Source organism: Passer domesticus, chromosome 6, assembly GCF_036417665.1.
Source record: "Passer domesticus isolate bPasDom1 chromosome 6, bPasDom1.hap1, whole genome shotgun sequence".
Lineage (NCBI taxonomy): Eukaryota > Metazoa > Chordata > Aves > Passeriformes > Passeridae > Passer > Passer domesticus.
This window is the reverse complement of record NC_087479.1, coordinates 25,421,102-25,446,834: the sequence shown is the minus strand read 5'-3', so window position 1 is coordinate 25,446,834 and position 25,733 is coordinate 25,421,102. Positions and strand designations below refer to the sequence as shown.

General features: G+C 44.7%; 1 protein-coding gene across 2 annotated transcripts in view; it reads left to right on the top strand.

Annotated features, from left to right (window-relative positions):
• The window catches only part of LOC135302925 (signal recognition particle subunit SRP54), a 42,148-nt gene extending 16,555 nt beyond the window's left edge, over window positions 1–25,593 (top strand). Inside the window, exons 1-5 of one of the 2 annotated variants that reach the window (XM_064423961.1) lie at window positions 2,379–2,543; window positions 6,456–6,632; window positions 21,263–21,329; window positions 23,069–23,166; window positions 23,382–25,593. In XM_064423961.1, coding sequence (XP_064280031.1) covers window positions 2,475–2,543; window positions 6,456–6,632; window positions 21,263–21,329; window positions 23,069–23,166; window positions 23,382–23,594 — 624 coding nt within the window. In that variant the 5' untranslated portion in view covers window positions 2,379–2,474 and the 3' untranslated portion in view covers window positions 23,595–25,593. Of the gene's footprint in view, window positions 1–2,378; window positions 2,544–6,455; window positions 6,633–21,262; window positions 21,330–23,068; window positions 23,167–23,381 lie in introns of those variants that run through there. The other variant, XM_064423962.1, reaches the window with a different exon arrangement.
• The last annotated feature ends 140 nt before the right edge of the window (window positions 25,594–25,733 follow it).

Below are 25,733 nucleotides of genomic sequence, written 5' to 3'. Positions count from 1 at the left end.
GAGCTGTCCTCAGCTTCTGAAGTGGTGTGCTTACTAAAACCTGATTTTTCTTTTTTATAGTATTTTCAGTTCTTGAGCACTATAAACCAATGCAACTTGCAAAACCATGCAGGAAAGAGTATGAAATCTTGGTTTGAAATGCAGTCCCTAGGGGAGAGTGGATGGTTAATGCTTTTGATGGAAATCAAACATGAATAGGGATATTGAGGATGAACAGTGAAGCACTGTGCTCCAGGACAGTCAGCTCAGTCAGACTGTCAAGTTACCAACAATTTAACTCTTATTTTCAGCTTCTGGCCTACATTTAATTTTAACTTTTAGTTCACCATTTCCAAAGTACTAAAACTGCAACCAGATACAAAGAGAGCTGTCACTAGCTGAGTGTTGGCAGAGACAAGGGCAAGTTGAGAATGCATTTCCTTTAAAGTATGTGTTAATTGTTATTTCTAAGACATGCTGGAATTAACAAAGTGTATATTGCTCTTACCTTAGCAAGCCAGGTAGAAAATACTTTGGAGCCTGCTTAGAAAAATTGCCTGAGGATCTCAAGTCTGGAAAAAAAAATACATCCATGATGGAGACACTAAGAACAAGAGTTCAACTGTATAGGAGCACATCTGAATGGATTGGTGACTTACATGGCCTTTCACAGCTTGATACAAATAAAACTCTGCTGGCAAATGTAACACTCCAGCACCATTTTCTTGCATTAGGGTTTTTGTCCTCATCCTCAATGGCATCTCAGAAAAGTCTGCAGAAAAGTTTTGTCTAGCATACAAGAACCTTGAAGAGCTAGAGTCAAGCAAAAGTGCTTAGAAGACTGAGGTCTGTCTTCCTGTGTATAAATTGCTGAAAGCTGTTGCTGCTGTCAGACAAGCTTTTGTCTGAGCTGTTTGAGCTCTGGCTGCTGCTGAGCAGCCTGCTAAGAGGAAATGGTTATGATGGTCAATAGATAGCTGTGTGATAGAAGCTGGACAACTATTAGCACACACAAACAGCTCTGGCTTTATTTGTTAACTCTTTACCTTTCCCCAGGGCTTTCAACACTAATGTGCTAAATTTATTAAACTTGTCCAAGTTGCAAATGCCAATTGTTCTGGGAGGTGAAAGATTAAGTTCAATGTGACTGTACAGCTGCTCTAACCACAGCAGAGGTGAAGGAAAGCAAGTTGGTTGGTTGATGATTTAATGCTGCTCTTGAGGAGCTGTTACTTTATTCCAGCCAGTCCTTCACAAACCCTCAACACAGTATACATCCTCTTAAGAAATACTTGTGTATCCTAACATTAGTTTGTTTTTTTGCAACTTCAAGTGATGTATGTTTGTTGTAATCCCTTAAGCAGCTATTCAGCCCCGTACCGTCTGAAATAATAGTCTAACCTTTCATTCTGTAATCATTCTGTTTCTGTAATCATACATTGTATGTCAGCCCTTTTCACAAGGGAATGTTTTCTGCCTTCTGCTGATATAATCGTAAGTCTGATGCATCTGTACTTTACCTGGGCTTTTGTCATGGGCTCTGGGTTATGCTTTGGTAATATGACTAAGAAAGTATCTAAGAGCCCATATTGTGCTATAGAGTGTAATTATCTGGAAACTATTCTTAATGATGCAGGATTGAAAGACTGCTCTTGCTGTCATGTAAGTGCATGTTACAGCCATTGGTTCCAAACCCCCCCTCCAAAAAATTTTAAACTACTCCCTCCTCAATCCCATAAAAACAATGTTTCAGACGCTTCCACTCCAGCTTTTTTCACTGGTACTTGATATTTACTAATGTGCATTTTGCCGGGATCAACACACACTGGAGGCAGAAGGGCTCCCACCTCTCTCCAGGAGCAGCTGAGCAAACCTCTTACCTGCAAACACTTCTCGCACCCTCCTGGCCATGCTCATTATTTTCTCAGCCCACCGCAGCCCAGGGGCCAGGGCACTCTTGCTCTGCATTTCTTTTTGTTCAAGGGCTCGTTCTTCACAAAGGGCTGAGTTGCCTGAACCAACACCCAATCCTGCAAGGGTGGACAGGGCTAGTAAGCCCCCTAACTACTGTCACGGAACTCCATCTGCTTCTTACAATAACATTCTATTATTTGGCAGGGTTTCACGCTGTTTTGGGAAGATGCTGTGTGGGTTGCCCCAGAATCAGTGTTTTTTCCCTCAGTGCAGTCGGGTATGTTTCCGCCTCTGTGGAGGTACGGCTGTCCCTGGCAGCCCGGCCGCCCTTGGCCTCTCCCGTGCCTCCCTCCCGGCTCCGGTTACTGCCGGGCTGCGGAGAGAAGCGAAACGAGCGCAGCCGGTGGGAGCGGTGCCGTGTCTCCGCCGTGTGGGTGCCGGCTCCTGCGCGGGGCAGCCCCGCGGGCCGCAAGCACCGCCCCGGCGGGCGGTGTGACGGGCGGTGCCGCCCGGCCGCGCTCGCCTCCCGGGCCGCGGCGGGCCCGCTGCCGCCCTCCCCCGGCGCCGCGGCGGGCGGGAGGATGGAACAGGGGCTGTCCGCCATCACCCTCTACTGCGCGCCCGCCGCCGGCGCCATGGAGCCCGAGCAGGTGAGCGGGGCCGGCGGGCGGGCTCCGGTCCCTCCGGGCGGGCGGCGGGGCCCGGGCGCAGCCGCTTCCGGAGCGGGCGAGGCCGCGGCGAGTCCGGCCGGGGTGTGGGTGGTGGCCGCGGCCCGACGTGCCGGGGGAGCCCCCGTTCCCCGCTGTGGCGGCGGGGTGCGGTGGCCGGGCCGCGGGAGAGGAGGGCTGCCTGTCAGGCAGTGCGCCCTGTAATTACAGACAGCGCGGCGGGCACGCGTGTCTCCGGTGTCTCCTGCTCGTCGGCGAACAATGCCTCTGACAAACGAGCCTGATGAATATTAGAGTGGGACAGGTCTCCGCTTCCCTCGGTGGTGTCAAGTTGGCGAAGGCGTGGGAGGTGATCAGGGACAGCAGCTCTTACTTACAGCGCAGCCCGGCGGGCTGGCCGCTCCGCGCCCCGGCTGCTGTGGGCGCTGCCGCTGCCCCTTCCCCTTCCCGAGGCTTGTTGGGAGGGTGTCTTTTCTAATAGTCGTCCTCCGGCTCTGTCATCTTGTCTTTTGTTTCTGAAAGACGTGTGCTGTTTAATTTCAGTTGAAACACAAGGGTGGAAAGTCAAACGAGCAATATGAAAAAAAACCAAACCGCTCAAGCCTGAGCAGCACCCCCACTTCCAAGCCCTAGCCAAAAAAAAATATCCAAAAAATCAGTAAGACAGCTGAGATAGCATGGTAGAAACATTTTTTTTTCATTAGCTATTACCAGCCTTCTAGTGACTAGCAGTGTCTGGTCGGTAGATCTGTGCAAATTGAATTACTTGTCTTTCTCACGGAAAGTGGACATCACACACTTTGGTACTTTGGGTCATAAGCTCTTACAAGGATTCCTGCATTTGAGAGGTTAAAAGTCAAATGGCCTGGTCTTCCTATTTCATTTTACTTTTCTTCTTTGTCTCCTTCATGAAACTTTGTGTTATTGCATCACCTAATACTACTTGTGTCAGCTCTCCCAGCTTGCCTGCAGGTGTCCAGGCACACCTTATCCTTAACTGTAGTTTATTTATTTTGGCATTTTATATGTGGACTAAAATTCTGTTGTGCTGGGTATTGTACCAGCACTATCAAAAGATTCCCTGCTCTCTCTCTGATTCTGGATAAAGGGTGAGGTAGAGTGGGTGTAAAGAGGGTAAACAAGGAATATGAGTTTCAGATCCTGACTGCCTGACAGGCAAGGTTTGTATGTGTGCCATAAAGCCAAGAAAAATTCCAAGGGGACATTTAAAAGAAAGGGGAAGTCACCTTACAGTGTTTACCGAGTACCTTAAGAGTGTTAGCTAGTGTGGCAAAAGCACAAGAGTGACCAGCCTTGGTGTCTAACATTGCCTGAATAGAAGCCAAAATAAATACTCCTGTGACGTGGCCACAAATGCTGAGTCTTTCAAGACCATATAATGTGTTAGAGAAGGAGGAGCCTGTGGGAAAAAAATGAGGTCAGAAACCTGACTGAAGCCATGCACTAGAAGAAAGATCTTTGTAAAAACTTCCTAAATTGGAAAAGAAGATCAAATTCATATAAAATATAATATAAAATATAAATTCTCAAACAAGAAATACTGTTAACATTTGAGCTATAAATGAATCTAGCTGATAACTCTAGAATAAGTTTGCATTACCACAGTTTTGAAAAGATAAAATTTATCTGTGCTGAACTTTCTGCTCTTACCTGGGAGAGTTGGCTGTTATTGCTGTGCAGGTGAAACTTAGAAGGCCAGTGATGACTAAAACCCACGCAGGGTTGTTGACTAGGTAATAACCAAAACAACAGGTGACATACATTATTTTATTTAATGATGTAGGACTTTGAGCCAGATTACTGAGGGAGGCAGAGTCACTGTTCCTTGCTGAATCCTTACTGTCTTGAGCTACTACATTTGTCTGAAGTGTTCTACCAGTACCAGCTATGTGGAGCTGCTTGCTGTAGGTAGTGTGAGTGTGGGATGGGTGTTCAGGGAGCTAAAGCTCACTTTTAAAACTTGAAATATTAAACAACATTTTTTAAAGTTAAAATATTTGAAGCATTTGCACTAAATGAGCCAAAATCAGATTAAGAGACTGTGCTTTTGGAGGAACTCTTAAGAGGGAGTCACATTGCTTGCTGTTGTTAATCATAATGATATTTAGGATGTGTTTGCAAGAAACAGTGCTCTTCAGTACTGCGCCTAAATATAAAAACAGTGTCGTTGTATGATGCCAATAAAGGAGTGTGGAATGTTCATGAAAAGCTGATTCTCTGGTGCTTTTTGCACAAAAAGATACAGAACTGAGTCACGGGAAGTGGCACTTTAATAATGGCAGCTTTTATAATGGCAGCAAGCAGCGCTCCCTGGGCTCAGGTTGCTTCACTGTTTTCAGTGTTTGTATTTTTGTAGCTTTGCTCTGTTTCCAAGACTGATAGACAGCAGAGAGATTGCACTGGGCCCCAGATAGTCAGTTTTCTCTTTCTACGTGAAAATGCGATTCTGCCTGAAAATACAATCCTGTTTCAGCTGAATTACCCCGTTGAAAACTTGCTGCTGGATTCTGCTCTGCTCCTCCAGGAAGATGCCCGAGACGTGCCAGCATGGCTGCAGGGGTGCTGGGGGAGCTGAGATGACTTGCAGTTTTGAGGAGCAGTGGTACAGGGCTCGGAGCGATGATGGATGGGTGCGCTCCCTCTCCACACTGTAGAGCTCAGCACGTGATCTCTGCCTGCCCTCCCTCTTCTCCCTGGGCATGAGAAGAATCCGTGGCTGGAATGAAGGAAGCAGTTCTGCTCCCCAGGTCCCTCTGCTGCCTCTCTCTCCCATGCCCACTGTCTTTGCCGGCTAGCCAAGCCTGCTTGCTGCAAAGCTGTGTTGTGTAACCTAGCGTGAGAGATGAGGATGGTGATGCTGCACTTGCAGCAATTAAGGGATGTCTTACAGCTGTGTGATAAAACATGTATTTTTATTTATAGTTGTGGAGATCATTAGCTTTGTATAGGGAAGAAGTTGGAAATTGGAATGCATTTTATGCAACCTGGATTTTGCACACACTACGCCTGTCATTCCTTATGATACAGTTTCAAATTACATGAGCTCATGCATTTTTAAAAACCTTCATGGTACATTAAAAACATGTGGTTGGCATTTCCTAGCCTCTGTGGCCTTCTCTATATGACAGAAGTGTTTTCAGCACAATTTTGTGCATTTGATGCAGTAGCATCTAAAAGCTCCAGTACAAAACCTTACTTAAATTCTCTGTCTGCAGGAGTGACTAGCCTAAAGATTTATTGACAGGCTTTTGAACTAGAAGTATATATTCTTAATTCTTGTGACCCAAAGGCTGCATTGTAGCATTCAGCAGTTGGAGAACACAGCCAGACATTGTACTTCTCACTTTGTATGTTCTTAGCCACAAAACTAAGTGTTGTCCTCTTACCCTTGTACTAATCATGGTTGCTGATGAAAGCCCCACAGGGGCAGATTCCTTCGTGCATCTTTTAAAGCTTGAGCCTGGCTGCTTAGTTAGTCAGTTCTCTTTTGTGTTAGAGGTGTCTGTCTGAACTTGCAAAGAGGCAGCTACAGCCTATGAACTACTTGGTTAATTTCATTAGGTATTTAAACCCAACAATAAATATTACATATTTATTTAATAAATATTGACATTTCTGTGCTTATCAAATTATTTAATGAAACATGGTCCCCCAGAAGAAACCTTTTTTGTTACTTTTAGAGAAGGGATCAGTTTTTACATATCTGCAAACAAGAATGTTTCAGTCTTTCATCTACAGGCAAGCTCTTATAAATATCCACTGTAAATGCTAATTAATGTAAAATATTTTAAATATCTCACGAAGTTTGGTAAGGGGGAACTTTCCAGTTCCAGAAGCATGTACTTGAGATAATGATTTTTTTTTCCTTTATAGCAACTTTCAAAGGGAGAAAGCGGCTTTGAGAATGTGGAGCTGGGTGTCATAGGAAAGAAAAAGAAAGTTCCAAGGAGGGTTATTCATTTTGCCAGTGGAGAAACAATGGAAGAGTATAGCACAGATGAAGAGGAAGATGAACAAGAGAAAAAAGACCTGTTGCCACCTGTAGATCCTGTAGGTATTTTACTTGATAAATTGCTACTTCTGGTTTACTGGGCAGCTATAAATATTTTATACTTAATTTTTTTGTGTCACAAATCTGATACAGTCTTTAGTATTATAAATTCTAATAATTTGATTGGCTTAACGGACTCAGAAATCTCTGAAAAGTATTACTGGGGAGTTTTGTCCTGGAGCTCTCCTCCACTAAAGTAGCCTTATTAATTACAAATTGGTTTAATTTCTTCACAGTTCTAGTTTGTTCTCTCCAGTATTTCCCTTTCTGATAATACTTGCCTTATAGATACAAGTTGATACCTTGGTTTATACTGTTGTTTAAAAAAAATTGCAAGACAGACATTTTTTCTTTCTTTGTTGACACTGAAGAATAAAAGCTGTAATTTAGGGTCATCATAACAACAATTTTATATAATTAAAAAAGCATAGGAGGGAAAGAAGCAGATGACTTGCAGAAATAAAGGAAGACTGGTGTAATTCATGGTATATAAAAACCAGATTTTAAAGGACCTGCCTAGTCCATGTAAGTGTTCATCTGTGTTGTAAGCTGTTGAGACATTGCTCAGCCCGTGAATGGAGTTTCCTTTTATTGGTCCAGATTCAAGTGAAGTCTCAACGATTAAAGCCGGTATTGTGCATTGTAGCTGTTAAAATGCATTTCCCTTTTTGTCAATGATTGTGGATTTATACTTAGAGGTAAAATGAAAGATATAATCTGTTTTATTCTGTTGGCCTGTCTGATAAACTATTTTGTAGTGATAGTGTGATTGCAAAGCATTACAGCCACGTGTGCCAACACCAGCAGCTTCCCCGCTCTGGCAGTGAGTCCCAGAGAAGATCCACATCCTGCTCTTTGTCTCTCCACATGCCCAGTCTCATGTTTCTTTTATGACAACCCCAGAAACTTGTGTGCCAGCCACCTCTACCCTTCTGCAGCAATCCTTGCCTCAGTAAATTGAGTCTGCAGTCCTCTTCCCTGCCCACTGGCAGAGTTCTTGGCCCTCTCTGCACTGTCTGTGCTGAGGAGGAGGCTCCCAGGCTGGCTGGTGCTGCCTGAGGTGCTGCTTGTGGTCAGTTAGCCAGGAGCCGTGGCTTTGTGCAGGACTGCCCATCCTGCCTGGCTGGGCACTGCAGGCAGCCACGGGTGTGGAGCTGCTCGTTCCCACACTTCAGAGAAGAGGCCTTGCATGCACGGAAAACAGTGCCCTGCTTTCTACTTGACATTGCTGTTGAAATGACTCCTGCACCATTGTTTGGGAATCCATAATTAAGAAATGTTGTGGTTGAAGCTTTCTATTTACTCTACAGTAGTAGACCCTGCATTTATTCATACGTTATCCATCCTGGGAGGGCTTGGCTTTCTTGAAGGGACTGAAGATTTTGACTTTCTGGTTATGCTCTTCTGAAGAACTGGTGGACCATAAGAGGTTTGCTTTGTCTGTCAAGCAGTACCTCTCTTCCCCTCTGTAAAATTAATTTATCTTGAAGAAGAAAAAAAGTTAGTTGAGGATTAAGCTCCAGTGAGACAATGGGAATTCAGGTGGGATTGGGGGTTCCACAAGTGGAGCTGATGCAATGTGTTTTGTATGGATTGATGGCATTGCCCTCTTTCTTGGTAGGCAGTTATTGTATACAACAAAAAATAACATTAGCCTGATAGCAGGTAATATATTATCAATATTAAATACACACAAATTATATAGTTGGAAAAGACCTGTATTGTAATCATGAACAATGAGTGAGATGTTAAGCTGCCTTGCTGGGTACTGGGGTGATTCTTCCCTCTTTAAGGATCTTCTAAAATAAAAGCAGGAACTGTGAAACTTACTGACTATTATGGTAATGTTCAGGTATCTTCAGAGTGAAGTTTGTCCCCCACTAGGCAGTCATATCAGGTATCTGTGGATGTCTGAGAGGTTTTAGTTCCCAGTTTTAGTGATCAGGGAACAAGATGTGTGCAGCTTTTTATGCCATTTCCTGACAGTAGAGGAGTTCATGGTGGTGCAGTGACAGAAGGCTCACAAGCCTTGGTGTAGGTGTTGTGAGGGCAGAGACATGCATGCTGCTGTGCAAATGGACACTTAAGTAAGGAGCCCTCAAGTGTGCACAACAGCCAGGAATGCTGCATGTTTGTTCCCCTCCTTTCCTAAAACAGATTTCTTTTCTGAATACCAAAAAGAATATTGTATGTTGGAGTTAAGATTGTGTTATTCTCCTTTTATAGTTTATTAAATCCTTAATTTTGAATGCATATTTTAATAAAAGGACCCCCCCAAACCAGAGTAGTTTATTGTGGAGCACTCTATGCCTTATTATGTATTGCTTTTTACCTTGGACAGAATGAACTTGATTAGAGCAGGGGTTGCCATTAGGTGAGGCTTACTTTATCTCCTGCATGCTTTGTGTATCCCAGCTGAGCCAGACAATTGAAGAAATGTTAGTCCAAGCTGAGCTTTGGTGTTTTAGCCAACAGCTGCTTTTAAAATGTTTTTTTGTAGGATTTCTATAAAAGCAATTAAATAGTCAGTTTGCTAAGACCAGCATGTCTAAAACTTGTTATCTCAGTTGGGATACAAAAAAGTATGTTGCAAGTAATAGCTGTTTCTGGACCAGTTTATTTTCAGAAAAAGCACATTCAATATTTTGAATAGAAACTTTCCATCATGAAGTTTCAAAGCTCTGCTGGTATTAGCATCCTGGCAGTTTTTGAATGAGTTTAAGGGAAACAAATATTTTGCTGTGTTATAAAGAAATGTCTTCAGTAGGTACCTTGGTTTAATTGTGTTTTAGAGCTAAGCAGGCAGTGCCAGTTTGTTTCTTACTAAGCAAAGTAGTATGTATATATCTTGGTGATACCATAACCTGAGCACTTGGTGTGGTGGATTCCTGTTGCTCATAACAAAACAATTCTCAAAAAGAACTGGGTTTTAAATTTTCTTTGAAACAACTTCTGGTGCTTCAATAGGTCAGCACTCAGTTCATTAACATTGTTGGACTGGGGTGTCCATTCTATTGTGTTTTGTGTTTTTTAATCTAGATATTATTTTTTAGATAATAGCATTCAGTATTATCTGAATGTTCTCACACTGAAATTCAAGTGCTTTAATAGCATAAATGTATTTTTTATTCTTTTGTCCTAAAATGTAGATGTTAGCACTCTATATGTATATTTTCTTTTGGTTTTGTCCACCAAAATTTTATTTTGTATTAATTAGGAAGATAATCCTTCTGTTTATCCCTGAAGGGACACTTGGTGTAAACTCTTTGCTGCATTCACCTGTTAGATGAGTGGGCAGAAGGTGGAGTGTAAGTCTTCACAGCGGAGCTGTAAGCAGCATGACTTTGGTGTGATAACTTTGGAATCTATCCCAAGAAGACATCTGCACCAAAGCTCCAGGAGGGATTTGATTTTATTAACCTTCAATGCTCAGGAAGATTGAAACACATCCTTGCAGGAAGGTTATCTTGATATCCTGTAGTTAAAAGGGCTTTAACATCAAATAGCAAAAACTTCTCTCTTGAGGACCATCAAACTCTGGTTTTCTTTTAAGAATTTGAAGATGAAGGAGAAAAATGGTCACTGACCAAGTAATAACTGCTCAGAATATGGTAGAAGCTCTTGATGGAATATGATATGTGTGTTCCTGGTCTTGTTTTCACTGGCTTGTCTTAGATGCCACAGTTTTACATGGTCTTACACAAAAGAACCTATTATAGCATTGAACAGTCATTGATTAAACTAATTAACAAATTAATTTAAACTTTATCTTGGCATACTAAACAATGGAAAAGTATCTATTTGGTGGTATATATTAACTATTAAATACAGGATTTTATTTTTCATAAATCAGGAAATTTTTTTTTCTCATTTTGCCATTTTCTCTGACAAAAAAAACCCTGCATGCCTTTGAAAGTTTAAGTGTTATTAGGGCTGAAATCTGCCAAAAATAAATACATATGTGGATTGTTTAGGAACATTGTGCACTCAGAAATGCAAGAGAACATGTGTGCTCCCTTCAGCAGTCCCACACTAGGAAATAAAATCGTGTTCTGTTATTGAACTAGAGCCCCCTTGGTTTTGTCAATGATTGAATCCATTATGTGCATTCCTATTTAAATTAAAATGATACATTAAGATTTTTTGTAATTTAAAAATCGGTTGTCAAAACCATTATGTTTTCCATTTTGACAACAAAATAAAGTCAGGATAGCTGAGTAATGTAATTAAACATTGTAGAAACATCTACTAAAGAGACTGATTGCAGGAGAAATACTATAAACAGTGTATGTGTTTCATACTATCCCTTGTTTCCTGTCAAGAAATACAATATTGCTGCGTCCTTGAGTTGATTAAAGACTGAAGACTAAGGCTTCTCTGGCTGGCCAAAGGAAGCTGACATGCAGTGTCTGGGTGTGTGGTTCTGCAGGTCTGTAGGACCTGACTAGGGTATGGTTTTCCAGTTTCCAGCTCAGTGTATTAAAGCTACTTCACTGACAAGGGTTAATTTGATTAATTTGTACTGAGCCATTCCTTTGGAGCCCTGTTCATGTTACTCGAACAGCTCCAGTTTCCCCAGTACCAGTTCTTGCCTCACATCTGCCATTTCTGCTTCCATCTCCAAGGTGCTCTGGGAAGGCACCCAGATTTACCCTGAAGAGGTAAAGGGGGAATATGTGGAAAGGGAAGGTGATTCCTTGAATGTGTTCCCTTGTTCCTGGTCGTTCCTGGTGGTTTACTCTCCAAACCATCTCCTTTCCCCTGTTCATGTCCTGGGAAGTGGCCTCTCTCATGATTTTATATTGCCTTTTGAGGCACTGGAAAGAAAGTTACTTTTTTAACTGAGGAGTCTGGCAAAGCCTTGCTTATCAGGGATGAGGAAGTGTCTGGTTGGGCTTTGTCAGAAAGCAGAGGCTCCCACAAAGCTGAACTTAGAAGTGCTTGCAGTGCACCAAATTGATTTTTAGATTTTTAGCTGTGGTGGGGGAAGAATAGAAATAGAACCTCTGTGTCTGCTGAGCCTCAGCTGTTACCCACGTTTGTGTTCCCACAAACTTGTTAGAATGTTCTGGGTCTGACTTACTTCTGTCACGTTGAAGCTCAGCTTGTCTTTTCACTCTGAAATATTATGGGGGCTCTTGTAACTTCTTTCTTACAGCACACAGCAGGCCCTTGTTTGTCCTGTGCCCTGCATGAATGCTTTTTAACCCTGTCACCTCATCATGAAGGATTGTGCAGAGCCCTGTCAGTGCCATTATTTGCACCTGTGGCAACAAGCTTTTCCAGCACTTTTTTTGACTTCTTCAACTGAACAAACTCCTCGTTAGCCTTTCTGCCAACTGAGCACATAATCAATGAGCTGGAGGTGCTTTTGTGTAAGCAGGATAGCAGCTGGTTTTGCTTACACTTTTACCTTGGCAGGACATTTTCCATATCCACTGCCAAAAATATATAGCATCTGGCTTTTTGTCAGCCTGCCCAACTTGAGTTTGTGGCTTGACAGACAATTTCTTGCTGCACTGATTTGTAGAGACTGCTTGGAAAGCATCAAAGTCTTGTAGCTTGTGTACATATATACTGAGGCTATACCAGATAGTTTCTGTAGCTGTATTATTTACAGCAATATTGGTTGTTCCTGTACACATATCTGTTAAATGAGATAATAGAAAAAGGTTACTATCAAACAGTTCTTCTCAGCTATGTAAGTATAACTTGCTGCTAAGAGCTAACGTGTTTTTCTTAATAAAAGCTGACACTTTAAATTGCTACTTTCCAGAAGAAAGGTAGTTTACAGAGATCTTTTCTAGGGGGGAAATATGTATCAAAGAGCTTGCATGAATACAACAGCCTGTTAACTATAAACTGTGAACGCTGATTTGCCTTTCACAAACGGGAAAGCCTACAATTTTTTCCCCCATTTGCTTGGAATCTGCTTTTCCCCTTTTCTATTACACGGGTTGTTTTGGGTTTTTTTGGGGTTTTTTTTGGTATTTTGTTTTTTTTTAAAGCAGATACAGTCTCTTCCTGCAGCAGTGCGTCAGCCTCAGCAGGAAACCCGGCTGGCCGAGGCCAGCGTCACCGGCAGCACGATGACGCCCCCTGTGTCCTCTAGAGGACTGGGGTGCGCCTAGGGCGTGGAGGCCCGGAGTGACGGGGGATTCCGGAGAACGACGAAGACTGCAGCCCGCAGGAATGAGAGGAGACGTTCTTTCGGGGTGATAAGGTCAGGTTTAATGCCAACAGAAGAACCGCCGAAAGACAAGCAAATGTGCCCGACAGCAGATTATAAAGGATACAAAGCGACCAATCAGGGGGTAGGGGGGGTGTAACCTGGCGATAACAGACAACCTGAACAACCATTTGTAACAAACTGAGGGAGGGGCCCCAATCCCCAATCCAATCACCCAGCAGGACTCTAAGAAAGTTCTGGAAGATGGGAGGGGTCCGCTGGATGACGGACAGGGAATTGGGGAGGAGCTTGACTAACCTGGGAGGATTAAGGGAGGAGTGAGGGAGATTGATGGACAACAGATATCCTGGGACTAAACCAACCAAAGAGTGGGGGGAGAGCGAACAAATGCGATCCCACATCTCCCCCTTTTTTGTTTAAAAAGAAAATAAATGGAACTAAACATCTTCCTCCCAGCAGTCGTAGCCAAAGTCCCTGTACTGTAGATCTTCTTCTTCTGATGGCTGCAGCTCCATCACATGGTTCACGACTGCTGGGGTAGCCAACTTAATCGCGAGTCTCTTGAGAATTGTCCACAAAATTGAAATAACAATAAGAATCAGTAGAACGACAAACACGACTAAAATAATAGTCTTTAACACGGACCCAAGCCACCCTGACAGTCCCCATCCGGAGAACAAGTTTCCCAGCCAATCCGAAGAGTACGTTTTTTCTTGGCTGGGGAACGACCCACGGCGTAGATGGTGACAGAAGGAGTGAGAAAATGATGATAAAGGCCGTGAATCGTACGGTCTCCAGTGGGGCTGCCATAGCGTGGGCCCTAAAACAATAGATACATAAGAAACGCGTAAGTGAGAGAAATCAAAATTCCGATCCCAGGATATCTAAGTCTCCCTCAAAGGGTTTCCGCCTACGCCTCCAACAGGACTCCTGAACTTGGGGAACTTCACCTACCGACACCTGCTTTTTGGGGAGGAAGGGCTTGACCCATTTTGATGGAATCCACTTGGGACCTGAGGGGGTGGATACGCAAGCATATCCTCTCCCCCAGGTCACCAGGTCAAAAGGCCCTTCCGTCCTCCAAGTTTCCGGGTCCTTTATTAAGACCGGTGGCCTTGTCTCCGGTTTTAAATTTTTGTTCTGGCCAAAGTGACGCACTACAGGTGGGTTTAAATTATCAAACGAGCAGTTAAGAAAATTGATGGTATACAAGGCTCGCGCAAGGCGGGTCTGCGGGGAGTCCATCTTCATTGCCGAATGCTGATGGTGTAGAGTGTTTTTCAGGCTCTGATGGGCTCTCTCCACCATGGCTTGGCCTGTCGGGGAATAGGGGATGCCGGTCTTGTGCTCTATTCCCCATTGCTGCAGGAAGCTTCGCAACTCCCTGGACTTGTACGCTGGGCCGTTGTCTGTTTTTATAGACTTTGGGATGCCCAACACAGAGAAAGCCAACAACAGATGTTTCTTAACATCATTAGCTTTCTCCCCTGCGTGGGCAGAGGCATAGACCGCATTAGAAAAGGTGTCAATAGAAACATGTACGTACGACAGACGTCCGAACTCTGGGATGTGTGTCACATCCATCTGCCACACCTCGCAACTTGATAGACCTCGGGGGTTGGTGCCTGACGGAATAGAGGGAAGCTGAAAAGCTTGGCACTGGGGACATGTTGCCACAATTGCCCTGGCCTGTTCCCGAGAGATTTTAAACTGTCGAACAAGGCCTGGAGCATTCTGGTGGAAAAGCTGGTGGCTGAGCTTGGCTTGCTCGAACACGCACGGGAGGGGGGCCACCTGGACAGGGGCAGCAAGAGCGTCGGCTCTCCTGTTCCCCTCCATGATGGACCCCGGTAGCTCGGTGTGAGACCTGACGTGCATCACGTAAAATGGTTGCTCTCGGTGGGAGACTAGTCGGATTAATTTCGAGAGCAAGAGGAACAAGGTGTTGTTGGAGACCTCCTGCAAGATTGCACCCTCAGCTCGGGAAACGACTCCGGCTACGTAGGCCGAATCAGTTACCAAATTAAAGGGCTCAGCGAACTTCTCAAAAGCCCGGACGACAGCGTCCAACTCAGCGATCTGGGGAGACCCCAGAACTATCTTAACATCAGCCTCCCACTGCTGAGTCTGAGGATCCTTCCAAGTCATTACTGACTTGTGGGATGCTCCAGACGCGTCAGTGAAAACTGTCAGGGCTTCGAGAGGAGTTCGACTCTGAATTGATTTTAGCGAGAGGTGGAATTGAATGTCCGAATTAAAGAATTTATGTGAGGGTTTGTGGATGGAAATTTGGCCGGAGAAGCTGTCAAGTGCAAACTGTAACGATTCGTTCTCCTGCAGAAGGTGTTCCAACATAGCCTTGGTAAAGTTACCTGAGCTCAGTTGGATGGGAACGTGAATGCAGTCGAATTCCACACCTGCCAACTCCCGGATCCGCAGGCGTGCTTTGCGGATGAGTTCTGCCACTAGCTCCTGTGGCTTGGTCATTCTTTTGGATCTGTGGTGACTAAGGAAGACCCACTCTATGATTAAGAGAGGATCCTTAGCCCCTTGATCCTTTCTGATGGTAGTGTCCCATTGAAAAATCACCCCATGGAGGTGTGGCAATCTTCCCAGAATGATGAATTTGAATGGCAGCTCAGGACGATATCGATGAGCTTGCCGATTTGAAATGAACGTCTGAATCTTTTCTAATGCAGACTGTGCCTCTGGGGTGAGCGACCTTGGAGAACTAAGCTCCTCTCCCCCTTTCAATAAATTGAAAAGGGGGGCCAGGTCCTCGGTGGAAATACCCAGCCAAGGCCTCACCCAATTTAATGCCCCACACAGCTGTTGAACATCAGAAAGGGTCCGAATGTTTGGCCGAATTGCTATTTTTTGAGGTACAATAGTACGGCGGCCAATCTCAAGGCCCAGGTATTTCCAGGGTGGCATCCGTTGAATCTTATCCTGTTGCAGCTCGAACCCTGCAGCAATCAATGAATTGATCACCAGGTCAAGCACATGTGTAAGCATGTCGTCTGTCGGAGCGCAGACTAAGATGTCGTCCATGTAGTGTTGGATTATAACTTCTGGCATTGCAGCACGCACCGGGGACAACAAGGAGGACACGTACCATTGGCAGATTACCAGCGAGTTCTTCATGCCTTGTGGCAAAACTGTCCAATGATACCTCCTCCTTGGGGCTTCTCGGTTAATGGTGGGAACCGAGAAGGCGAAACGTGGGGCATCATCCGGATGCAGGGGAATTTGGAAAAAGCAATCTTTGATGTCGATGACAGCCAATTGATGGTTTTGAGGGAGCATCGCCGGGGACGGCATCCCTGGTTGAAGAGACCCCATATCTTCAATGATGTTATTAATTTTGCGGAGATCGTGGAGGAGCCGCCACTTGTTCTTATTAGGTTTTTTGATGACAAAGACTGGGGAGTTCCACGGCGACGTGGACTCCACCAGATGGCCCTTCTGTACCTGCTCATCCACGAGCTCCTGGAGCGCCTTAAGTTTTTGTTTAGAAAGCGGCCACTGCTCTACCCAGACGGGGACATCCGATTTCCAAACGAGTTTCTGGGTAGGGCGCCCCTCAGTGACCGCTGCCCGAAAAACCGGGGGAGCCAATGGCAGGTCAATTTTGGCTCCCCATTGGGCAAGGAGGTCTCTTCCCCACAGGGGTTCCGAATAGTCTAAAACAAACGGGCGAACAGAGGCCAATTGCCCGTCTGGCCCCATAATTTGAACGAAGCTCCGGGATTGCTTCGCTAATTGGACCCCCCCGACACCCTGGATTTTTCCAACCACGTTTTGCAACTCCCAATGTGCCGGCCATTCCCTTGCGGGAATGATCGTCACATCTGCTCCGGTGTCCAAGAGTCCATGTAATGTGGTGGCCTCCCCATCTTTCTGTATGTGGCACGTGAGCCGTGGCTTGTCTCCGGTGACAAATTGAGACCAAGCCACGGTAGGTGTTGTGTCTGTTTCGGTGGTCGTGTGGTAAACCTCTGGGATAGGGATCGCCTGTGCGATCACCTGGCCCTTGGGCAGAAAGATGGGTGGCTGTGTGCAATGCAGGACGACGGAAAAAGCATGTATGTGTGTGGACAACACCCCTGGCAAGATGTTGATGTGTGGTGGGGTGTGTTTCGTGTCTCCGACAACGACATACTTACATTTGACCCGCCACCAAGTACCTGGTGCGTCAGGCGAGACGGAGACTTCCCGGAAACTGGTGTCTGTCAGGTGTAGGGGCTCGATGAGCTGGAGCCTGTATGGAGAGATGTTAGAAGTAGTAGTCAGTATGGGATATGGAATAGTCGAGTCCAGTGGGTTTGTCAACGTAGGCGGATTAACTTGGGGAGCCGCTTCTGGGCGACCCCCTCCTCCTCCCCCCCCGCGTGATGTAAAATTTTCCGCCCTACTTTTGTCATTGCGCGGGGAGGCCTCGCGCTCCATAATTAGTTTTTTGAATGCTGGTCTGCCCGTTGAGGCTTCTGATGGAACTTAAAATTGTAGAACTCCTTCCTCAACGGGCAGTCAGGCATCCAATGTCCAGTCCTCTGACATAAGTGGCACGGAGCATCGGCGCCGGGAGGTGGCCTTCGGATGGGACGGGGCGTCCGATGCTGTGCTGAATTGTCGGTCTCTGCAGGGGCAGCGTCCGCCGCGGCGACTCTCCGGGGTGTCGGGTGCGGTCCTCGGGGAGGATTTTCAGGGAGGACTGACACCTTCCTTTCGCAGACTTGCAACATCTGTGTCAGGTCCGGTGGAGGGTCGAACGGGAGGCTGAGGATGGCAGCCTTGCACGCAGGGTTGGCATTGGTGGCTGCCATCTCCGTTAGAATTCCCTCCCGGGTTGCCTCGTCCTGAACCTGCATCTCAACAGCTTTGCGTAAACGTTCAGTAAACAAAAGAAATGGCTCATTGTCTCCCTGCACAATCTTAGAATAGGGAATCAGAGGGGCAGTAGGAGACCTAAGGGTGGTGAACGCTTTCAAAGCTGCTGATGTTGTTGCCTTAAGCGCCTCTGCAGGAATATACCATGATTGGTAATTCCCGTCGGCCCAGTCCCCGATGCCACAAAGATGGTCTGTGGAAATCATTCCTCCCTCCGTGTCTCTGGCGGAGCCTGCATCTTGCCATAATTGAGGCAAAATCTTGCCTATTTCTCTTCTCCAATTTGCCTCCCAGAGGCGGAACTCTGAGGGGCTGAGCAGGCATGAAAAAATCCGCCGGAGATCGGCAGGAACGACTATGGCATCTGTTAGGGTGGCCCTCAGGATTCCCCGGAAAAACTCGCTTTCCCTGGAGTAATCCTTCTGGGCCTTACACAACTCTTTGATAGTTTGGTTTGAAAATGGGACCCACTGGGCCTGGGCCCTCCCTTCCCTCCCCGGAGTGTAAGAAACCGGAGCCGCGGAAAAGTTTAGCAGCGGCCCCTGGCCCCGGGCCCCAGCCCCCCCCCCAGCGCTCGACGGAGCGTGGGAACCGGAAGAGGGAGCGTGGGAACCAGGGTCCGGGGCGGAAGGGGAGGAGCCAATGACAGGGGCGGGGACCGTTGTCCCCACCTCAAAGGCGGAGGCTGCGAAAGGTGGAGCCAAAGGCGGAGCGCCGCGCAGAGGAAGGGGCGGAGGCAGGGGTGGAGCGGAGGGAACCGAGGAAGAGGAGGGGTCAGGGAAGCGGAAAGGGTTTCGGGGCGAACGAAAGGGATTTCGGGAAGAAGAAGGAGTTTCGGCGGGAAAGACCATGAGGTCTCCGCCATTTTGGGATTCACCCGCACCATTTTGGAATAACGAATCTCCCGAAGGGGTAGGGGAAGGGGGAGGGTGAAAACGAACAGACTTCGAACCGTTTATACGTTTAACTGGGGAAAAGGGGGGACAGGGAGAATCCCGAAGAGTCTGGCCAGGACTCCTCGGGCGGGGGGAAGGGACACCCTGAAGAGAGCCAGGGAGATGGTACAACTCCTGCGCGCTGCCGTCGCGGGCTGCTCTCTTCAGGATCCCTGATCTCGGGGTAGAGGTAGAGGGAAGAGGGGTAGGGGAAGAACACACAACCGAACTGGGGACTAACTCGGGTGAGGTTGGCTGCTCCCCCAATTGCCTGTTAGATCTTAAAAGGTCCCGAATGGTCGAGCTTAGAAACGCAATTTTCAACATCTTAGAGTCCCCCGAGCGGCACATACTGTTAGCTTTTAAAACGACATGGGACCAAAACGTGTGGTTAAGAATCTGCTCGGGGTCTGTGGTAGGGAATTGGGAGAGGAGCCAAGTAACCAGCATTTTAACATCTTTCTTGTTAACATTATCAAAACCCCCCACAACTAAAACCCCCTGAACTTTTCTAACAAGTCTCTTTTGGGTCGTCGAGACTTTTGCACCCATACTGATGTTAAATGACGACCCAAGCCCGCCTGCCTTGGAAAAACGAAAAAAGGAGAGGAAGAGGAGAAAAAGGACAGTCGCCAAACCCCGCCGCCGGTCTATGCCGGTAAAGAGAAAATGGCCTGCAGGACTTGAATTAGATGGACCGATAAAACGGTCAGAGCGGATAAACCCGCAGAAAACGAGGTAAATTTAAAAAGACGGGGGTGAGGGAGAGGAAAGGTGAAAGGGAGGAGCGAAGAACTCACGCTTGGCGGCTGATCCGGGAAAGATCCAAGGCGGAAGGATCCTGCGGAGGGAACCGACTCCTGGGCACTGGAGCTACCGGTCCCGATCCCTAGGGAGCGCTACCCCTAAAACGGGGTCTGCTCACCACAGGGTAGCTTGACGGCCACAGAGGTAGAGTCCAAATCCAAACGGACTGAGTCCAGGGATCCGGAATCCTCGTCCGTGTGTCCTGGTGATCTTCTCAGGGCCCCACGTTGGGCGCCAAACTGCAGCAGTGCGTCAGCCTCAGCAGGAAACCCGGCTGGCCGAGGCCAGCGTCACCGGCAGCACGATGACGCCCCCTGTGTCCTCTAGAGGACTGGGGTGCGCCTAGGGCGTGGAGGCCCGGAGTGACGGGGGATTCCGGAGAACGACGAAGACTGCAGCCCGCAGGAATGAGAGGAGACGTTCTTTCGGGGTGATAAGGTCAGGTTTAATGCCAACAGAAGAACCGCCGAAAGACAAGCAAATGTGCCCGACAGCAGATTATAAAGGATACAAAGCGACCAATCAGGGGGTAGGGGGGGTGTAACCTGGCGATAACAGACAACCTGAACAACCATTTGTAACAAACTGAGGGAGGGGCCCCAATCCCCAATCCAATCACCCAGCAGGACTCTAAGAAAGTTCTGGAAGATGGGAGGGGTCCGCTGGATGACGGACAGGGAATTGGGGAGGAGCTTGACTAACCTGGGAGGATTAAGGGAGGAGTGAGGGAGATTGATGGACAACAGATATCCTGGGACTAAACCAACCAAAGAGTGGGGGGAGAGCGAACAAATGCGATCCCACATCTTCCCTTGATGAAAAGTATAGCCTGTGCACACCCATTATTTTATAATTAATTTAATTATGAATCTTTAATTTATGATGTATATATCTATATATCCGTTTGTGTGGAGCCTGCAGTATTTTTGCTGTAGCTGTGAACACACCCCAGTCATACAAAAAGCAATTCCTTTTCTTTGTCTTCCTGGCCAGCCCTTCCTAATCATTGTGTATCCCTCCACAGCAGCACTCAGTGCACTCCCTGCATCCCTGGGATCCTGACGTGATCCTACCCCTGCAGCTGCACACGGATCTCCGGTTCCTCATGTTTATGTCCCATGCTGTGTGCCCTGGTGTGCAGCTCTTCAGAGAAACTTCCTCACTCACATGCAAATGCTTGAGGTGACCCCAGCTGAGCCCTGTTTATTCACGTTGTGTTCCTCGTGTTCACAGCACCCCAGGTGTTTGCTTGGCAGCCTCTCCACCGCTCCCTCAGAGCTGCAGTGACTCCCCCCGCCCTCAGGGCTCCTGGGTTTGTTTTGCAGGTGTCATTTCAAGGGATAATTCCTCTTTGGTGTTGTAAGTGTTTTAAAGCAGCCTCTTCCTCAGAGGTTTGAAGGTTTGGTTTGATTTTAAACAGTCTTTTGCAGTTCACTCATTATTATAATGAAGGACTACTTTGTTACTTCACTTCTCCTGTTGGCCTGATGGAATTCAGAACGTTGTGGAAGGATTTTTCTAGTCAGGGATTGAGTTGGCTGCTTGTCATTTCCCAAATCTGGAAGTGGGAAACAAAAAGCAGTGAAAGAAATGTTCCCAGAGGTAAACCATGGTTATATTTATATCTTATGGTGATACTTTGCTTGGCTTGTCTGGTCTGTACTTATTTTAAAGCAAAAACATGGTAGTAGCTGGAAAACAGAAACCACTGCAGGTCTTTTTTCTCAAGCCATTTGCAGTTTTGCATGTGTTATTTTGTGCCATGGCCATACAGCTGTACATATTCATACTCCTCTTGTTCCTGCAGACAACACTCACATGGGGACCCTACTTGTGGTTTCACATGCTGCGAGTTGCCACATCCACCTTATCAGGTATTGCTTTATTTAATTCTTGGGTAAAGCAGAATATTGAAACTCACAAAGTCACGTTGAGAGACTGTAAATCACCTTTGGGTTCTACTTGTTGTTTTTTCAGAAGTATGACTTGAACTGTATTTAATCTGTGGAGATGTACTCTCCTGCCTTAGACACTTTTAAATTTTTTTTTTTTTTACTTTTAATAAACAATTCTTGCATGGAAGAATGAATGGAAAGTGCTCTTTTAATGAACACTTTTCTCCTTTTTTCTTCATGTGGCGATAGATTGATGTTGACAAGGGAATATGTCAGTTTTCTATTAGATTTTGTATGGAACCATTTTGTGTGATGTTACCTGAAAAGAATGCTGGCTGGTGTAACTAAACTGGCAGTTTTCTTAAGACAGCTAGAAAGTATCCCAAGAACATATCTAGCTGTGTGCCGTCCTGTGAATTTCTGAGGTTTCAAAATAAACAGGACTGTTGTCCAGGGTCTTAAACTCACTGCAGAGGCACTTATTTGTGTCTCACTCACAGACATACATTTGACTCTAGGACCTCTTAAAATTTTGCCAACTTTAAAAAATATTTGTCATAGTCTGTGTTCTTTCCAAGGTAAAGTATCTTTACTGTTTTTTTCCCCCACAAATATTATGGAGTTTCTGTCATTGTACACATAATTTTGAATATTTTTATATTTTTTGGCAGTCTGTTGTGTTCGTTAACCTATCCTTATTTTTAGAAACATCTTTTCTCTGATGTACAGTGTAATTATATTCCTTGACGCATCTGTTCTTCATATGCAAGTGAAGATATTGCTTTTCCTTTTTTTAGAAGTCCTTTATGAATTTGAAGATCAGTCCTTTCTTCTTTGCACTTCAGTTTTGGCTCTTACCTCTGTAATTTGATCTGGTCTTTTGCACAGCACTCAGGATGCCAGGATATCTATAGAATTAGTTATCCTGAGTGTTCATTGAAGCAGTCAATGACTGACTTCTAACATTTTTCCCTGAAGACGATTAACTCATTTGCATCCTTGGGGCAGATTTACAATTTGAAGTGCAGAATATTTGACTTCTTCCTTGCCTTTACTTAACCAGTGTTATCTGTAGCCATCACCATGGTAAAGAAACTGGCTGACACAAGCTCACCTCTGTTCCATACTTTTGATTGTGCCCTACATGTTTTAGCAAAGTAGCACTGAATGTAGCCTTGAAAATTGAGACAGCTGAAATATAAATATTTTATTAATCTGTTAGTATGCAATGTTCTGTATGCAACACAGAACATTGTTAAAACTGACTTGAAGTATGCTTATGTCAATAAATACTGTCTAGTTTGCTAGTACCACTAGACTGAGCTGCCAGTACAGTTGGTACCCATGTACTTTTGTCTTAACCTTAATTTTCAGTTAAAGTTCAGTTCAAGGATTACCCTTTAACTGAATCTAAGTTTGTTTTGCTAGGAATCAAAGCTGAAACTAGCAGAATTCAAGCACTATCACCATATATATTTTCATTTAATTTCATATTCTTCTCCTTTTGTTTATTCTTTATCCTAAAGAACAATTATTAGTATATTCAGATAATAATTACCTGTAAGGAGATTAACCTCACAGATTTTTGTTGTATTTTGTGAGTGAAGTAGGACTACAGAAAATCATTCAGGAAAGATGGTGATAATTTTTGTAATAAAACTGGATATAAGAATTTTCTTCTAGATACTAATCCTATTTAAACTTTCTTTATTTTTTAGTGTGTGATTTCCTGGGGGAAAAGATTGCATCTGTTCTGGGAATAAGCACACCAAAATACCAATATGCCATTGATGAGTATTACAGAATGAAGAGGGAGGTACGTGTGTGAGCTAGGGTTCTTGCACTCCTTTTCTCCCAGCTTGTCTTCCCTAGTATTCTAAAAACTAAAATTTGTATTCCAGCATTAAAATGAAGCTTTAGACCCTCAAATGTCCTTACCCTATAACAGTAACTGGTATGCTCTTATGGAAAGACTTCATCTAAGTGGTAAATAGTAAACAGTAGCATATGAATCTGGTTATCTCTTTCTAGGAGGAAGAGGAGGAACAGGAAAACAAGATGTCAGAAGAAGCAGAAAGACAGCATCAGGAACAGCAGAACAAGCCACAGGGAGAAGCTCCTGTCCAGACAGACCAGCCTGGAGCAACAGCATGCTCTTCATTCGTGAATGTAAACTTCGAAAATGAGGGAGACTGCCCGCCCACTGCAGAAAATAAACAAGATGTAGTTCCTGTCCCTCCTTAAGTGTAAAGCTCTGTATAATGTAAGAAATAAGAACTGTCAGGTGTCACAATCTGCCTGTAAACAGGAAAAACAGGATTATGCTTGTTCAGAGAAATACAACTCCTACCATTCTTATTGATCAGGAGAGAGCTAGGCGATGTCTCTTCAGTCTGCCTAATACAGGCTGAGGCATTCTGCCAAATTGGCACTTCAGTTAAAATGAAAATTGCACTACAAACATTTGGTCTAAAATTGAATGTGTGAGCTAATTTCTGTGTAAAGTAAGTAGAAATGTCTTGTCTTTGAATTGCTGTATCTCTAACACCTGTGAATTGCAGAGGCAGTGCTGTTTCCTACTTCTAAAATCCTGATTTGCACAGTTTGCAACTTGGCTCTCTATGAATAGATTAATAGGAATTAATATCCTGTAACTCAAAAGTAATTATAACAGAGTCTTATTCCCCCTATTTATTGTCACTGTTGTATGCATGTATTTTTTTTCTGTTGTTAACACAAGAGAAACATGTTAGATTTAATGTTAATTAAAGGGTCCACTGACTTTTTGTTTTTTTAAGTAAAAAAAATCCCAACTTTCCAGGAGGCTATAAGCATTCTTAAGAACTTAGTACCAGCACTCTTGGAGGCTAATAGTGCTCAGCTGCTCCATCCAGTGCTGTAGCAAAGTTCAGAACTAACATCAGTGTAGGATGTTCTCAAGCCCAAGAATTAAGAGACCCATGTGCTTGAATGCATATTCTCAGTGGTCTGGAAAAGTAAATAAAGTCATGCTAAATTATATCAAGTGCACTGGACACTCTATGCAGTACCAGTGTAGAACTATGAACTTTTTTGAACGTTGATTACACAAGTCTGTGTACTTGAGTAACCTAAACAAACGAGGTGTTGAATGTTAAGCTGGCAGTAAGGGATGTGCCACTGCAGACGGTTTTCATCCCGTTAGCACAGAATACATACAGAACTAGAAACAACAAAACCAAACTTATGACTCTTTCCTTCTCTTAAATATATATGTGTTGCGATGCTGCACTTGCAAAACCAGAAATTTTTATTTTTGTCTAAATGAAGTGCAGGTAGCTCTACATCTAATACCAATTAAGACTATTTTACTGCAATGACTGTTGTACCTGTAGCTTGTAAAAGGTGAATGGTTTACTTTGCAACAATCAGATGTCATTGCCCCAGTCATTTTCTGCAGACAACTGTTATATGTAAAGGAGCAGAGAAGCTGCACTAGTTACCATGTAGAATATTACTTCTGTCCTTGAGATGTATATAAAAAAAAGTTTAAAATAGTCCTCAGTGAAATTGGGTTGTTGGGTATCATGACATGTCCCTGGCCTTGCTCCCACTGCCAACTAAGGAGCCTGATATAACACCACTGGCCAGGTAACTTGGCTCTTAGTTTCTGGAATTAATTGCACATTTCAGATGACCCTCTGCCTGAACTAATGTCCTGTACAGCACAAATTCTTCCTCTCATCTGTCCTCCAGTACTACAGAAAATCTAAGGAGGAGGATTCAATCATCAGCTCTAGTCCATCTGTTTTGATACTCCATTCTTTGCCTTTTCTGAATTGTCAGACAGAGGGTGCTGACCACAGCATAAGATCACTCCTTTGCCCTGAATGTCTGCAAGGGAGAGCTTGATTCAACACCTGGGGAATACACAGAAAAGCAGCTTGTTGGGAGTTCTTATAGCATCAAAGAAAGAGAACGTCAGATAGCTTGAGTACTACCTTGACAGCTGAAGGATACTCTGCTTTTCTTCCAATAAATTAATGTCAGTTGATTTTTTTTTAACCTCCTTTCCCTACTATTTGTTGCATAACAAATGCTCTCACTGCCTTCTTTGTATGAAATACTGTATTACTCACTGTGCCTTAACTTAACCCTTCCTTTTTTGCAAACTGTATGAAAGTGGTTACTTTCATATTGGTTTAATTTTTCTGTAAATGCATTAATCGGTTATTTTATATTTAATATAATTTTTGAACTGGAAGTTGGCTATGGATTTTCCTTTAAAACCGTGTGGTTTTGAAACTTTATGCCTGTACACAGGTGCATGTGCCTGTTTAGTGTTTTCATCTTTACTAAGTCACACATCCTGGTGGAATATTCAGACACCAGATTTCAAAATAT